The sequence below is a fragment of the Castor canadensis genome, chromosome 15, assembly GCF_047511655.1.
Source record: "Castor canadensis chromosome 15, mCasCan1.hap1v2, whole genome shotgun sequence".
Lineage (NCBI taxonomy): Eukaryota > Metazoa > Chordata > Mammalia > Rodentia > Castoridae > Castor > Castor canadensis.
Genome location: NC_133400.1, coordinates 72,819,963 through 72,837,440, shown reverse-complemented (window position 1 = coordinate 72,837,440; position 17,478 = coordinate 72,819,963). Strand labels below are relative to the sequence as shown.

The 17,478-nt window shown below is 39.6% G+C and overlaps 1 protein-coding gene across 9 annotated transcripts in view; it reads right to left on the bottom strand.

Annotated features, from left to right (window-relative positions):
- Window positions 1–16,067: 16,067 nt before the first annotated feature.
- The window catches only part of Prtfdc1 (phosphoribosyl transferase domain containing 1), an 89,442-nt gene continuing 88,031 nt past the window's right edge, over window positions 16,068–17,478 (bottom strand). For 8 of the 9 annotated variants that reach the window (XM_074056485.1, XM_074056489.1, XM_020151378.2 and 5 more), the window contains one exon: window positions 16,068–17,302. In XM_074056485.1, coding sequence (XP_073912586.1) covers window positions 17,255–17,302 — 48 coding nt within the window. In that variant the 3' untranslated portion in view covers window positions 16,068–17,254. The remainder of the gene's footprint in view (window positions 17,303–17,478) is intronic. The other variant, XR_012442137.1, reaches the window with a different exon arrangement.

The following is a 17,478-nucleotide window of genomic DNA, read 5'->3' as shown; positions in this document are numbered from 1 at the left end:
AAAAAATTTCTTGAGTCCCTATCTCAATGGAATAAAGCCGGGTGTGGTGGTGTGTGGTGTGCACTCCTGTCATTGCAGCGTCTTCAGGCAATGTAAAATAGAAGGATCGTAGTCCAGGTTGTCCTGAGCAAATAGGGAGACCCTATCTCCAAAATAGCCAGAGCAAAAAGGGGTGCAGCTTTGAGTTGTGGTTCAAGCTGTAGAGTGCCTATCTAGCAAGTGGGAAGCTCTGAGATCAAACCCCAGTAATGCCAAAGAGACTAGGGTTTTAAGGAGAAAGGTTGGATCTAGATTAAAATAAGCTAGGACATCAATTTATTTCAAATAAACAAATTCAGCTATATAAATATATATTCGATACTTACTGCGTATCTGACCATTTATGCTATCTTTGGAGGACATTAATATTCTCTTTTTGTTTGTTTGTTTTCTCAAATGCGTTTCTTGCCATCAGACACATGAAATTCAGAAATTGATATATTTAGAAACTGATATGTATTTTTTGTACCCTTTTTCTCTATTTCTGTCTCTTAGTTTGCCATTAATCTTGTTTTCTTCCAATACTAGTTTGCTATACCATGGAAAGCCAAGGACTGGCTTGGGTTTGGGATGGGGACAGAATGTGTGGCCTACAATGTTGCCAGTAGCAAGAAGACAACCAGGGATCTTTCAGAACCCTGTCACCTGGAGGGAATTGAAGGCAGTGGGGCAGCCGAGCCTTCCCCTCTGCTTCTTTTCCTACTTTGTGTAATTTCCATGCAATTTGTGGATTTACAGTTTGTGGTTGTGTTAATCTGGGAGTTCACGGTTCTACAAACCATTGCTTTCTAGGATCACATGAGGAATTCATGTAGAACGCTCTCTTCTCCTCTCCTAAAAGGAAAGGAGGGAACTTGGTGGAGTGGTGGCTTCTCCTCCAAAGGAGGAAGGAACTGTGGGTAAAACTGAATTAATCCCACTTTCATAGTGTTGAAAACAAGGACTTAGCCCTCCAGCCAACTATACCTAGCCCTAAACTTCTGTATGAAGGACCACTCATTTTGAACATCAGTTGAGAGATATCTGTCCCTACATTATACAAGGCTTTCTGAGCAAGTTGCAGGCTGAGATCAGCAGGCTGTAAGACAAGTGGGGAGAGCATGCAGGGAGAGTCAGAAGGAAGTGTGTTAGTCAGTGGGTGGTGAATCAGCTTCAACTTTGGCAAATTATTTAACTCTCCCGAGCCTCTGTTAAGATGGGGGAAGATGAAGGATAGGGGAATACAGAGCAGGCTCTGGAGCAGACAAGTTAAAATTTCTATCACTTTCTAGCAGTTTGAACCTGAGAAGTTATTTTCAGTCTTCCAAAGCTTGTTTCCTCTGGTGTAAAATGAGGGAGAATGATATTACCTACCTGAAAGGGTTACACGAATTAAATATAATATATGTGGTGTCCAATAGGTGTCACCTCTTGGCACACTTTCTTTTTTGGTTCCTGACTTGACGGTTGCTGTAGACATAGTGCTTATGAACTCGTGATGCTGAACTAGCAGGGGACAGGACCTCTTCCATGGCTTCTCCTCTCAGTGTGGAAATGATTTACCAAGACATCTGTTCAAGTTAAAACAACTCTACAACTATTTTATCACAGTTTGGATAAGGGCAACTTCAAAAGCTCTTGTCTGTATCCTGATTATAAAATCAAGGTCAGGCAAACATTACCTGGTATGTTAGTCAGTGTCCTGTAACTGCAACAAAATACGGAGATACTCAGCTCACAAAGAGAAAAGGTTTATTTTGACTAACAGCTTGGGAGGTTTCAGTCCATGGCCAGTTAGCCCCATTGCTTTTAGTTCTGTAGCAAGGCAGGGAGTAGATGGTGGAGCAAGCTGCTCACCTCAGGACAGTCAGGAAACAGAGAGACACCAGAGTCCCACAGTCTCTTGAAGGGAAGACTCTCATAGGCTGAAACCTCTTACACCCCCTAAAAGTTTGGATGAATTTCCATTGGTGCCAAGTTGAAGATCAAACTTTTAACACAGGAAACATTGGGTGACATTTCAGACCCACCTGGCTATAGAAATATTCAGTAATTATTTATATATGTAGTGAAATGCAAGGACTGAGATAAAGAGAATATTCAGAGATGAGTCTCATTCAGAGATGAGAATAGCCAGAGATGAATAATAGAAAAAAAAAGTCAGGATTAAGTATTTACATATGACCATATATTGGTATATTGCATGTAAGGGTGTTGATTAATACAAAGTGGCAAGAATTTTACATCTATTTTTTCATATATGACATCTTAATATCTGTCATATATTAATACATATCATATACAACATTCTCACACCAACACCAAGAGTTGGGCATTATCTCCATTTAATGGAAGTGCAGAGAAGTAAAGCTATTTGTCAGTCAATGGGAAACTTGGACTCAAACACTGGCCTCCCTATTCCCAATGCCTGTGCTCTTGACTCCTACTTCCTGCTTCAGGATATACTGGGAGAGTATATTGGGAGAGTATACTAGGAGAAATGGGTTAGTTCAGCTCCTTCATTTTAAGTAGAAGTTCCAGAGAGGCAAAACGATGCATAATAACATAAACAGTGAGAGGTTGGGTGGAATTTACAGAGAGATTTCTAGTAAATTTGCTACCATTTCTTTCTAAGGAATAGGAAGAACTTTTTCTCTGTTAGCTTTTATACTTGAGGAAGTAAAGTTGCATTCAGAGTAGCCTCGAGGTTGCTGGGGCAGTAAAGAAAATGCCTAGTAGGAGGGGCCAGAGAGAGGCACATGGGCTAACGCCTTGGACCAGAAGGGATGACCTTCCCCCTGTTAGTCACACCGTCAAGCTTGGGCTTGAGTAGCAGTGGTTTATGAAAACGGCACAAAGCCAGGAGCAGGCTGGGAATATCAAGAAGCCATGGAATATCTGGCTGTAGGTAAGCACTGGTCAAGAGGTCTGGTGAGCAGACAGGAGTCTCCATGGGCCAGGGCAAAGTACGCTGAAGTTGTTAATGGTTCAGTCTGTGATCAGAAGACTTCCAAATTCTTTGTATCCCACCAGGAAGAATCCATGGCAGGACCGTAGGTATAAAGGGAGTTTATTAAAAGTCAGGGAAAAGAAATACAAAGGGGAGCATGGTGGGGACCAGGTGGAAGCCAGAAGCCGAGAGAGTGTGTTTCTGCTCTTCAGGTGCTTTTAAAACCTACAATAACCTATGGGAAGGGAGGAACCAGGTGACTCCCATCCAATAATCAATGAGTGGGAAGGGCATGCGCAGTTCCCGGGCAAGTGAGGGCGGTTCCTGAGTCAAAGCATGGTTAATCTAAAATGTAATATTTTTCTACGAGCCCCTAACGCTCCCTAACTTAGCCTACCTCAAAGCCAGCCAATCAGCCAGGACCTCCTACGCCCTGTGGGCACCATCACCCAGAAGACTAGTCGGGGACTTTGTATATTTCTCTGCAGGACCCTATCTTGGGGCTTGCACGTGAAAGCCCTGAACCAGAGTTGTTCATAGGTGTGTTTTTAAGGCCTGGATAGATTCCTAGTGAGCAAGCTTATACAGAAATCCATACGATATTTTGGTAAATATCATACTTGAATGATTGCTGGTTTATTTCCATAAATGAAGCAAAACTGATGTAATTTTAAAAAACATGCTTCATTAGATAGCTCGTATTGAGTTGGTCAAGATTGTCATTTAATTTCACTATAGTCATTCTTGTGCTATGGCATTGATTTTTAAAAGGCTAATATATAGAATATTAAAGAACCTGGTTGGAAATTGTCAGTGCCTAGCGAGTATTAAATAATTCATATCTGCCAGGCACTAGTGGCTCATGCCTATAATACTAGCTACTCAGGAGGCAGAGATCAGGAAGGATCAGGGCTCAAAGCCAGCCTGGGCAAATAGGGTCGTTAGCAAGACCCTATCTCAAAAAAAAAAAATCACAAAAAACAGCTGGTGGAGTGGCTCAAGGTGTAGGCCCTGAGTTCAAGCCCCAGTACTGCAAAAAAAAAAAAATCATATTTGTCAAATGAATAAACAAACCTGAAGTGACAAAAAGAGAAGATCTATACTTTTTGGAAATCTAGGAGTTTGGTACAACTCCCTTAACCTTGAATATAAACCCTAAGAAACTAGGAAGCAATGTATAGTGAAATAGTATATTTGGGAAACCAAGACACCATCACCCCCTCCTCACTAAAATGAAACTTGGGGGGGGCCAGAGAGTGTAATTCAGTAGTAGAGTATGTGTTCAGCATGTCAACATGATTGATGGGTTCCATCCCCAACACCAAAAAAAAAAAAAAAAGAAGAAGAACTAAGGAAGTGGAAAGGGAAGAAGACGAGGAGATGAAGAGGAGGAAGAAGAGAAAGAACAGAAAGAAAAGGAGATGGAGGGAGGAGAGGGATAGCACGAAAGAGAAGAAAGACTTAGGAAAGCACAGCAAAGAGTGATAGAAAGTCTTCAGTGAAGGTCATGTGCGTCCTCCTGCCTCTTACTCCTCACAACCTCCAGTGAAGAAAAGGGTTTATTCAGCTGCCTCAAGCCTGTGTGCACCAGCAGCAGGTTAGGAAATGAGCTAAAGCCAGATTTTTAAATGTTCCAAGTGGGAACATCTGAAACAGAGCTTAGTCACTTGGACTCTGCCTTGAACACCCACGCAACAGAAACGGCCCTAGCACAAGAGGGAAGAGCAGCGAAGCTGGAAGACTCGAGTACACTTGGTTGTTTGCATGTTCCCATCCCCTTCTTTCCAAGTCTTTTTTTTTTTTTTTTTCTCAAAAGCTGTCTTCCATCCCATTTGATGAGAATTCTCCCTTCTCTAGGTGAGTGACAGTACTAATTGCAGTTTCTAGTCACATTTACAGCAGTGCTCACTTTCTTCCAAGTTTCATTTCCAAACACCCTCCTTCTTGAAGTCTGAGAATTTATAAAATCCAATCAGATTTTGATAGGGTAAATTATTGAACATGGCTGAAACTTGGCAAGGGAAAAACAAGTGCACATGTTTTTTTAGGACACTCTGAGACACTCCAGTCCTTTCTCACTATTATTGGGAACATTGAAAGTAAAACAAACTTAGGGAATTAAAGACCATTCTGAGAAGTATTTATAATTGTGATAAAAAGCCACAACAAAATTTATCATCTTAACCATTTTTAAGTGCATGCACAGTTCAGTAGTGTTCGGTACATTCACCTACAGTTCTCAGGAACTTTTTCTTCTTGCAAAACTCAAACTCTGTACCCACGAAACAGTAGCTCCTTGCTTCTGCCACTCTCCCAAGCCTCTGCCTATCACCATTCGACTTTGTTCCTGTAAGTTTACTTAAATCTCACATGAGTTTAGATGCCTCCTATAATGGCATCATACACTATTTGTCCTTTTGTGACTGGTTTATTTCACTTAGGATAGTATCTTTAAGATTCATCCATTCTGTACCATGCAACATGATTTCCTATGGGTTTCATGTGCTCCAGCTCAGTGTTGAGTGGAGCATTTTTCTTCTTCCTTTCTAAGGTTGAATAATATTCCATGTGTGCCTATGCTATATCTTGTTCTTTCTCCCATCCCTAGCTAGAAAGTTGGGTTGTTTCTACCACTTGGCTATTGTGAAAATACACATAGATGTACAAGGAAATGGAACTTCTTTTTTTTTTTTTCTTTTTCTTTTATTATTCATACGTGCATACAAGGCTTGGTTCATTTCTCCCCCCTGCCCCCACCCCCTCCCTTACCACCCACTCCGCCCCCTCCCTATCCCCCCCAATACCCAGCAGAAACTATTTTGCCCTTATTTCTAATTTGGTTGTAGAGACAGTATAAGCAATAATAGGAAGGAACAAGGGTTTTTGCTGGTTGAGATAAGGATAGCTATACAGGGCATTGACTCACATTGATTTCCTGTGCGTGGGTGTTACCTTCTAGGTTAATTCTTTTTGATCTCACCTTTTGTCTAGTTCCTGGTCCCCTTTTCCTATTGGCCTCAGTTGCTTTTAAGGTATCTGCTTTAGTTTCTCTGCGTTAAGGGCAACAAATGCTAGCTAATTTTTTAGGTGTCTTACCTATCCTCACCCCTCCCTTGTGTGCTCTCGCTTTTATCATGTGCTCATAGTCTAATCCCATTGTTGTGTTTGCCCTTGATCTAATGTCCACATATAAGGGAGAACATACGATTTTTGGTCTTTTGGGCCAGGCTAACCTCACTCAGAATGATGTTCTCCAATTCCATCCATGAAATGGAACTTCTTAAATGGGGTTTCTGTGTTGCCCAGAGAAGAATGAATGTATTTAAGGTCTCACTGTGGTGTGGATGGGGGGAGGGGAGATATGGATGACATTTTGCAAAATCACCAACATTTGAAACTACATCAAGTCCTCAAAGGATTTTTCTGGAAGTATCTCAAGTGTATATATTAGTTTCCTTTAGAAAATGAGACAAATTATTGAAACCAAATTGTTTTCCTCTTGGACTTGTTGGCAGTATTTAGTCTTTAATAAAATATTCTGGAATAATGATTGAAAGAGGATGTAGAAATATTACGTTTATTAAAAAAATTCCAAACCACCAACTATTCAAGTGACCCATCTATCTATTGGGAGGCCAAATAGTTACACACAAAGATTAGTGGCATTTGTTGAATATCTCATTTATAATCAATATTAACTGACTAATTGAAGACCATCCTGTATGGGAGGTGAACGTCCATTTTCTAAAAGTCATTTTGATGCTTTTAAGTATCTAGAGTCAATTATTATCGCATGGTTAGCTCAACTTAATTGCAGTATTTTTTTTACTCTTGTATTTTTTCCCAGCAAAATCGAAATGCAGAAATTGGAGCATAAGTTTGAGCTAATGTTATTTCTTTCCTTTTCCACAATGGTAGGAAAATTTGAAGGATATCTAAGTGTGTGTGATTCTTTTCAGACAATATCTTGTTTTCTTTATTCCCATTTCAAAGAATAATGAGACTAGACTAAAACAAGAGCATCACAAAATCTAGGGACATGTTTCAAATCTATGCAAAAACTATTATGCATAGTTTATCTCTGAAGGATTGGAAGTCAGAAAGGATGTGAAGAATGTCTGGGTAGAAAACAAATGATTTATCTAGAGATTCGTTTCACAAAATTTGATCCTTATCTTCTTCCTAGTGATCATCAGAAAGACCACAAAGATTTCTTAATATAAAATCCTCTAAAAGAAATACCATTGTACTGTGAAGTGTGTAACACTCATATTTGGTTTCTTTTAATTTATTATTTCCAGTTCTCTCTTTTCAGGGTTGGGCCAACTCAGAACAGATTAACAGGAAAGATTTAGGAATCAATCATTGCAAAGCTTATGGTGTGATATTTGACCAAATTCCTACGTGTATTAATCTTTAGGGGAAAATTAAGATGCTAATGTCTGACTCCATGAAGAGAGCAACAACTGAGAGAAAAATGGAAGCCTGCCAAATGCAGAAACATGTTCAGAAAAATCACTGCTTGTAAAGAACATCCTATCTCCTTATAGAAGCTACCAGATGTTGTTGAAGTGAATTTCAAAGAAAAGAAAAGGTTATGAGTCATAGGGTGCAACTCCATTTGAGCAAAGTTTAGCAGCTCCGTTAATTAAAGCTCGTTGTGGTATGTGTGATAAATAATGTTACAAAATGAGAAAACATGAATTCTGTACCAAACAGAATTTAACTATTCAAGATACTACTTAAGCCATAACCGTGAATGATACAGAAAAAAGATGCTATGTGAGTGCTGTTTACACGCACAGTGGGTGACAGAAAACAAAACTACATCACACCCAATCACCTAAATGTCATGGGAAACATTTGAAAATCCTAAGGATAACATTATCAAGTGTGTATGGACATAGAGAAGTTAATCAGCATGAGTATTTTAAACACAGGGGAACACATCTGTCTTTGACTTTGCTCATTCAGCTTAAAGCAACTGAAAGAACTTTGGGGGTGGGCCATCCTTTCTATTACTCCTCCCACCTTCCTCTGCACCTCAAGGCACATTTCAGAGAAATTTATCTTTTTCTCTCTTTCCTCCCCTCCCCTCCCTTTCCTCCCCTCCTCTCCCCTTCCCCCCTTTCCCTTTCCTTTCCCTCCCTTCCCCTCCAGAGAGAATTACGCTGGGAATCCAACCCAGGGGCTTGCACGTACCTGGCAAGCACTCTATTACTGAGCAAAACCCCCAATCCTACATCTTAGTTTTTAAATGTTCAAGTTCAGTGTTACAGTGTCTGACCAGACAGAGAATTGAGAAAAATGTCCTTATATCAGAATAAATCCAAGTTATAGGTTCTCTTTTTTTCCAGGTGAAGATTAGGAACCCCTAGTCTTGACTATCAGGAATGGATGTTCAGCCCTTTGTGCGCTAACATTTGAATTTAATCCTGACCCCCCCACACCCAGATTTCTACCCTAGCCTTAGGTGTCCTCTAAGTTGCACTATTCTTTGTCATTCGTAATTCCACTTTTCTTTTTTTCAATTTTCTGCTCTCTCTTTATTCTCTGCAGTCCTCAAGAAAGCCAAATTTATTCTTAGACTAGTTTTGTGAACCCCATGTCATTCAATCAACAAGCATTTCTCAAATGCCTTTTGTATATTCACTATTGTGTGAGGCCCTGGAGACAAAGATGAAATGACACTGGTTCTGTTCTCTCTGGCATAGATACAAGTGACTCCAACATATTTCAAGATTGTTAAGAGTATTCTTTCTTTCTTCTTGTTGGTTTTAATTCATCTCCCTAATGACTAATGAGTTTGAACATCTTTATTTGTGCTTTTTTGACTTGTGTATGCCTTTGGTGAGGTTACTGTTCAAATACTGAGCCCATTTTAAAAACTGAATCATTTGTTTTCTTACTGTTGAATTTTGGGAGTTCTTTTTATAGTTTAGATGCCTTTATCAGATATATGATATATATCTGCAAATATTTCCTATCAGTGTACAGTTTATCTTTTCATTCTCTTGTCTTTTGAAGAACAAAATTTTATAATTTTCATAAATTCCAATTTATTAATTTGTTCCTTTGTGTATGTTACTTTTAGTGTTTTCTCAAAGAATCTTTTCCTGAACCAAGTTCACAAAGGTTTTATCTAGAAGTTTTATAAGTTTCAAGTTTTATATGTAAATCTATGATATGATATGATATGACATGATATATGATATCTATCTACCTATCTATCTAATGCAGTATAGATAACTGATTTCTGTCCTTGGAACACCCATTTACTTTGATCTTTTAAATTTTTCTTTCTTTCTCTCTCCCTCTTTCTTTCTTTTTTCTCTCTTCTTCTCCCTCTCCCTCTTCTTCTTCTTCTTTTCCCTTTCCCTCTCTCTCAGACTGGGTCACCTCAAACTTGGTGATCCTCCTGCCTCAGCCTTACAGATGCTGGGATTATAGGTATGTACTACCCAGCTCAGCAGGTCTTTTTAATTTCTACTGGCATTTTTTATAGTTTTTAGCAGACAAGTATGTGTTAGTCAGCTTCTCATTGCTGCAGCAAAATACCCAACATAAATGGCTATAGGATTCATTTTGGTTCATGGTTTCAGAGGTTTAATCCACAGTCACTTGGCTCTTTTGCTTCCAGGCTTGTGCATGGTGAGGCAGACCGTCGTGCAGTGGTACAGCAAGGTGGCTCACTTTATGGCAGATAGGAGGCAGAGGGAGGCAGAGAGGAAGGGGCTGGGATGAGATACATCCTTCAAGGCACTCCCCAGGACCTATGTCCTCCAACCAGGTCCCACCTCCTACTTGTCACCTCCTAATGATGCTATTATATTCTGAGCCCTTCAAGGGATTAATCCATTGATTAGGCAGAGCCTTGAGGAGCTAACCACTTCCCCCAAACCAATCATCTGACAACCAAAGCTCATATACATGAGGCTTTTGGGGGCAACTTCACAGCCAAACCACAGCAAAGCACTTTCACACATCAGTTCGAAGACTTCTAAGGTTTATCCTTAAGTAGTTCTTATTTGTTGAAGCTATTATAAATACTCTATATTCTACATTTTGATTTTGGATTGTTTGTTGTTAGCATATACATTTGACTTTTGTATCTCAATCTTGACTTTTACCACCTTGTTAACCTCACTTAGTACTACTAGGTTTTTGGTAGTTCTCATTAGATTTTCTGCATAGGTGATCATATCAGTTGCAAATAGATAGTTTTGCTTTTTTTTTCCCATTTCAATCTTGTTGCCTTCTTCTTGTTTTTAATTACATAATTGCACTGGATTGATCCTCTTCCACAGGATTGAATAGTCTTTTTCCCAATCTCAGAGGGAAACATTCAATCTTTCACCATTAAGTATATTATTAGTGGTAGGTTTTTAGTTTTGTTTTCTTCTTTTTGGGGAGATCATTTACATGGTTTAGGAAGTTCTTTTCCTAGTTTTCTGAAAGACTGTTTTTAGCCAGTGGCATGGCAATCACTAATTGACTTTTTTATTAGCATATATTAATTGTACAAAGGTGTTCCACTTTGAAATTTCCATTCATGCACTCTGATTACATTAACCACTCCCCGCCCTGATGTTCTTTGTTTACTTCCTCCCCATCATTTGCCAAAAGATTTAATTAGGAATAGATGTTAGACTTTGGCAATGGCTTTAAAAATATCTATTAAAAGGATCATAAGGTCTTCTTTGCTAGGTTCATCAACATGGAAACTCTGAATATAGTGCAAGACTTTACGAAGCTCAGTTTCCAACTGCTCCTCCATGCGCACCTCAACCGCTCTCTGGAGCTCAGTGGATGAAACTAAAAGTGCCAGCTTTCTAATCACTTGGTCTGTCTAGTGACCAATCTCATCCTCAGAGAATGAGTCACCTCATTAGCATAAAGGGCTCCTTCTTTATTGCTGTCACTGGGGGAAATTCTAAGAATTTTAAGAGCCCTGAGCCAGGAATTGGGGACAAAGACCAAATATATTTCTTCTGATATGCCTACCATTCTTTCTCATCCTCACCTAATTGGCATCTCCCCCAGTGAAGTGAGTGCCGAATGAGCAGCCCCCTAGCAATGGTTCAATTTCTGACTTTGAACAAACCTGTGTGCCTCTGTGTCACAAACGTGATTTCATTTCTTCACCTCTATAGTGGAGATGCCGAACCTTCCCTCAAGCTGTTGTGCTAAGCATTGAGAGTTACTTCCAGCCTTTTGTGCAGTGCATGATACACTCATGCCAAATTGCTTATGAAACATCAACAAGCCCGAGGGTCTGGCCTTGAATCGTCCACCAAATGCTTTGTTACACCCGTGACACATCTCCTCTGAGAGCAGCCATAAGGACGTGTGCAGTCACCCAGTAGCTATGTAGTGTAAGCCACTTTCTCAGGCTCTTGATAGACAGTCTTCACATGGTAGAAGCAAAGGATGCATTAAGGTGAAGACTGATGACATCTATCTCTTTTTTCAGTGAACCAACTTTGTCCTTTAAATTTAGGAGATGAAAGAACTCAGAGCAGGTTTTGTTGTGAAACTGTGTTGATTCAAAAAAAAAAAAAAACCCAAAAGACAGATTGTTAAAAAAAAAAAAAACAACAAATTGTGTTAGTTCCAACTCTGTCATCAATTTTAAGACATTTGTTAATTGATTTGGTGATTACCATTTCCAGGTATAAGATTTTATAAGATGTATAACACACACGCACAGGAAATTAATGTGAGTCACCTCCCTGTATAGCTATCCTTATCTCAACCAGCAAAAACCCCTTGTTCCTTCCTATTATTGCTTATACTCTCTCTACAACAAAATTAGAGATAAGAGCAAAATAGTTTCTGCTGGGTATTGAGGGGATGGGGGGAGAGGGAGGGGCTGGTGTGGGTGGTAAGGGAGGGGGTGGGGGCAGGGGGGAGAAATGACCCAAGCCTTGTATGCACATATGAATAATAAAACAAAAAAAGATTATATATACATATGTATATATCATACATAGTTACATTCTGTTTTAAGAAGCCCCATCCTGGGTTAGATTCTTGGCTAAATTATTATGTAATTTCTTCACATAAAAATAGAACTACTTCTAAAATTTCAAATGAATTCACATTTATAGAATGTTTGATAAACAGAAAGTATATTTATATGTATCTATTTATATATGTATGCATCGTTTTTTCTTGGTGGGACTGGGGCTTGAACTCACAGCTTTGTGCTTACAAGGCTGGCTCTATAGCTTGAGCCACACCTTCCACCCTTATTTTATTATATGTTTATACTATAAACTTAAGCAACTTAATATAAAGACATCTGCTCTTTTGAAGTCTTCATAATTTATTCCAAACTCTATCAGTAAGCAAATGTTTATTTCTTTTTACAATCAAGATATGCATACTGTCTGATGCTCTTTTTATTATCTTGTATTTCCTCATATGTGGCTAGGAATTATTCTGTAATTCTCAAAAGTCTGTCTGAGCAAGTATGCTTCCAATTACGTATTAGGGCCGGAATAACCAGCTTTTTCAGCTCTCTTAATAGGAAACCCAGAAGGTACAGAACTTTTCTGTGCGAGATTGTTTTCTGAAGGTGGTCATAGTGATGCATATCCCATCCTGCTGGATTTTTTTCCTGGTAGTTTGAATTGAAGGCCTCATGTATGCTAGGCAAGTGTCCTACCACTTAAGATCCTAGACCTGTTTTTTTTCTTTAGTTATTTTTCAGGTAGGGTTTTGTCAGGCCTTGAAAACACAATCCTCCTACCTCTGCCTCCCATGTAGCTGGGATTACAGAAAATTGCCACCATGTCTGGTTTGTTCTTTGAGATATGGTCTTGCTAACTTTTTCCCTAGACCTGGCCTTGAACTGCAATTCTCTTATCTCTGCTTCCCAAGTAGATGGAATTACAGGTATGAGCAACCATGCCTGGTCTTTTTACAATACAATGTTGCTATTCTACTATGTGTTGGAAGTCTATATTCTCTTCCCTTGTAACTGGCTAAACTAACAAAATGTGGTAGGAGTCAGCCTGTCATTTTGAATGCAATATGGCTCCCTCCCCTTTTGCCTTTCTCCATTTGCTTTTGGAACCCAGCACCATGTTATGAGGAAACCTGGGCCACGTGGAGAGGCCACATGAGTTCCCACTGACAGTCTGCCAAGGTCCCAGCTGAGAGCCCACATCGACCCAGACATGGGAATAAACAAGCCTTCAGGTTAGAGCTATCATAGAACTTTCTATGATTAGGGAAATGTCTTGTGTCTTCTCTGTCCAATATGGCAACATAATGTCACATGTTAGGCTTAAGTGGTAGAGTGCCTGCATGGCATGCTCAAGACCCTGAGTTCAAACCCTATTACAGAATATTAATTGAAATATCCAAAGTGACTTCACTTTGGACATTTAGCTTCACTTGGGGGCCGCCCTCAGCCTTTGAGTCTTAGCTGAAGAACTAGACATCAGGAAGCAGAGGCAAACCACCTCTGTGTGCCCTCTGCTGTATTCCTAACTCTCGTAATCCATTACAAATCATAAGTAAATTGGCTTAAGCTGTTCAGCTTTGGAGCATTTTGTTACAAAGCAATCAATAACAAATACATTCTTCCTCTTTGGGGTTTGTTGCTCTTCCTATAGCAAATGAAAAAAAAAAGCACAAATCTCTTCTGCCCTTGCCACCCCCCCCACCCCCCACTTTGGGCTGTGGATGGAGCTCAGGACCTTGGACATGAGAGGCATGTGCTCTGCCACTAAGCCACACCCCCAGCCCAACCTCCATCTTTTACAAAGGCTGTGGCTACAGCTGTGTGTTTTTCATAGCCAGGTTTCATGAGTGACCTGCTAACACTTACCCTCCTCGCTTACCACTGAGTCACCACTCAGTGCACCCACCAAGCTCTGGTTACAAATGATGGAGAGCCTCCCTAGCAAGCCTAGCAAACATGAAGCCCTGAGTTCAAGCCCCTGGACTGTCAATAAATAAACAAATAGATAACTAACTAGCTAAATAAAAAGGTGTCAAGATCAACAATTTATCAACCAACCAACCAACCAACTAACCAACCCAAAATCACATTTTTTCTGAGTAAAATAGGAAAAGACACCTTTTGATAAAAGATGCCCTTTCCTGAGGGCTGATGTGGTGACGGTCATCCAGCGTCCACAGCTTGGCAACTGTGGCATTGAATCCTGTGCCCTCTGCTGGGCTCCACATAACAACTGCCAGCCTGTGCTTGCGGGTGGCTCTGAGCTTTGTCCCGTGTCCATCAGCATTCCTCTCACGTGCTGTTCTGGGCTCCTTGCATGTCTGTGGCGCACGAAGCCTCTGGAGGGTGGCGTCTTGCCAAGCCCTGGGTGTGGACACTCTTTCCAGCCTTGAGTTCTTCCCAAACTGCAGAGTTTGTGGGGTCCTAATGTGGAGCTGCTGTCCCACTCCTCCCTGCACCAAAACCTTGCCATGTGCTTCAATGTGGAGAATGGTCCCTTCACTGCACATAAAAAGGCTGCCATGAACACTGCTCTTTTGACTGTGCTCTTCATCTTCTTTGCAATGGTGAGGTGTGACTAGGGCCCCGGAATCCTCAGAACCCTCTAGCCCTCTCAATAAACACCCTCTTCCTGTCTCTGTGCACCTCCTGCAAAAGGGCCCGGATCCTCTTCCATGATGCCCTGGCTCCCTCCCTGGAATCAGCCCACCCACCTGTTCTCATATGTCATCTTGGGATGCAAGGAACTATACTAGAGCATAGTAAGTAAGACTCCTAAGTGCTATGCTTACCCAAATTAGCCAGAAAACGGGAAGGAGAGTGTGGCTTAGGGTTTCAATTTCCTAGAAGAGATTACTTCATTACAAAAGGGAAGAACTATTTCCATATTTCTCTGGAAGTGAGATAAGTTGCTTTTCCCTCTGTGTTGGGAAGACTTGCAAGTTTAGCTCACAGGAGGCTGAGCAAGTGCCTGTCTGTGTTCTGACAGGCTGCTTCCACAGTCTCAGAAGACACAAAACCTTCAGACATAGCCAAAGATTGGTTATACAAGGCACACTGAAATCTGACTACTTGCAGTTCACATTTGAGGGGACACAATTCAGCCTGTGACACATCCCAGAAAGGGCCAGTTTATAATAAAGGTTTCCAATTTGTTTGGAAAATCCCAAAGTATTATTAATTATATTGATTATAACTGAATTTGAATTTCCCAATGGAAGACATACACACACCCACTCCCCCCTCAATCACCTTTAGAACACTAAATTAATAAATGGGTTATCGTTTATTAGATAAGTTTTTACATTTTTGACCTAGGTGAATAAACTCAGACTAGAAAAAGGAAGAAAAAAAAGAAATTGTACCTTTTTCCAACATAATAATCTTGGAGCTCTCTGTCCAAATATTTTCTGAAAAGAAGAAGCTGTAAGAATAATTAAACTTTTTCGTGTATTTAGCATTTTTTTCTTGTGCAGCTTAAGTATGCAAGTTCTCAAAAAGTTGTGAAGTAGATCGATTTTCTCTCTATTCTGAATAAAAATACAATTTCCCCAAATACTGATGCTTAGTAAAATTCAAGATTTTTTAGAGAAGAATTTCATATCATGTATTTTATGGATAATTAATATTTAAAATCAAATGTGTGTCTAATTTTTGTGGGTCTTCTGATATAAACATGGCATCATGGAAAATTATGTTTAGAACATTAATTTTTCATATTTGAAGAAACAAAATATTATAGTCAATTATTCATCTATAACTTGGGTACCAATTCTTTTCTGGAACAAAGCTAGAAGGGATTCCTTTTGCGGATTTCCTCTTGGGAAAGCTAGGTGTGGTTTGTTTTCTTCTCTGACTAGCACAAAGATATGCAGGAAAATCTTTTGCAAGTAAAATTCCTTGTGCTTACAAAACAAGCATAAGGAGAGGGGAAAAAGCAGGAGATCTAGTCTGGCTTAATGTTTGCTTACACTAGGGCATATTTTGGACTTAATCCAGGTTAACAAAAATAAAGCCACAGGACAGGTAAATACAGTAGTATATTTAAGCTCTTGGTGCACATGTATTTCAATGACTAAAAGTATATAGGAAATATGAAGGCGGAAGTAAAACAGTAAGCAGATATGAAGTATAACAAGTTTTCTTCTTTTTTATTAAAGGAAGCTAGACCATAATAACAATATACCACATAGGGCTCAGAATCAAACAAAGGCTGCTTAGTTATTTATTTTGCTTTTGCTCCTTTTAGGAAGCAAGAAAAAAAAAACCAACTCTAATGACACTCAAGTTTATTTTCAATCAAACTCCCCATAAATTAGAAAACGTCTCATACAATGATGATAAGGAGAAAAAGAGTGTTATTCAGAAAAAAAAAACCCTCTATAACTATGTTTATTTCTTATAGCAATTTGGATTGTGTGACAAGTCTTATAAGGACACTTCATGAAATAATTCAACCTCTGTGCTCATGTTTAGGGCAATATGTAAGTGACTTGTCCTTATTTGCTGCATCTTTTTGCATGTAAGGAAAAATTGGTACTTGCTTAGTTTTGAGCATTGCAAACTCCTGCCGTTTGTTCACGTCCCACATGAACAGAGCCTTGCTGCCATTGTGTTTTCTCTAATTAAAATTCAGAGTATTCAACACAGTCGAGTACATCCATGCAGACATGACATACTGCCGTCACGAACCGGAAGCTCAGATCAACAGCACCAAGCAAAGACTCATTTCATAACATCATTAAGATTCATTGTACCCTGCGCTTCTGAAAGGCTTTGTCAAAGCGGATACTAATGTCCTGTCAGAAATGTGCAAACAGAGATTTGTATTAAGTAGCCTTTTCCCTCCTTTTCTTAGTATGGGAACCTAGCTTCATTCCTAGTGCATGGCCTCAGAGCTTCAGTTAAGTGGTTTGCAGGTTCTTAACACTGTAAAATACTACAAAAACAGAGTATGAAAAAAGTTAGGTGAAAAATGTTTGAGTAAGTAGGTGGGGTGGGGGTTTTCCTGGGAAGAGTAATTAGGCAGAATGACTGTATCGAAACAAAAGGAGGGGTAGCTCAGGAGTGTGAAGGTGGGTAGAGCCTATGAGTCACAAGGTGGAGTGTTTAATTTGGAACAAGTCAATATAAGCACTGCTTTCTTTTCCTTAAGAACCTTGGTACTCTTTATATTATAATCTCAGAAAGGAAAGCTCTCTCTTAAAACTTTTTTTTCTTTTATATCCTGTTGAGTGAAGCCACCTGGGGAGACAGACTTTACATGCTGGCTTCCTGAATAGTTAGAATGATGGTATCTGGAATTTGCTTCTTTACACCCGATATTTTTCTTTACCATGTTCATTGATCACGCATATGTGCTGAAACAATAAAGGATATAAATAATTAATTCCTTCACAAGATATGAGGTACAGAAAATGTGATGCAGTAATGACATAGTGAAATGTCGTTGTTCATTTCAACATATGTGTATGTTTGTGTGCATGTGTAAAATCTAAAGAGAGCCAGTCAAATGCTTGACAAAAGGTGCTTTGTT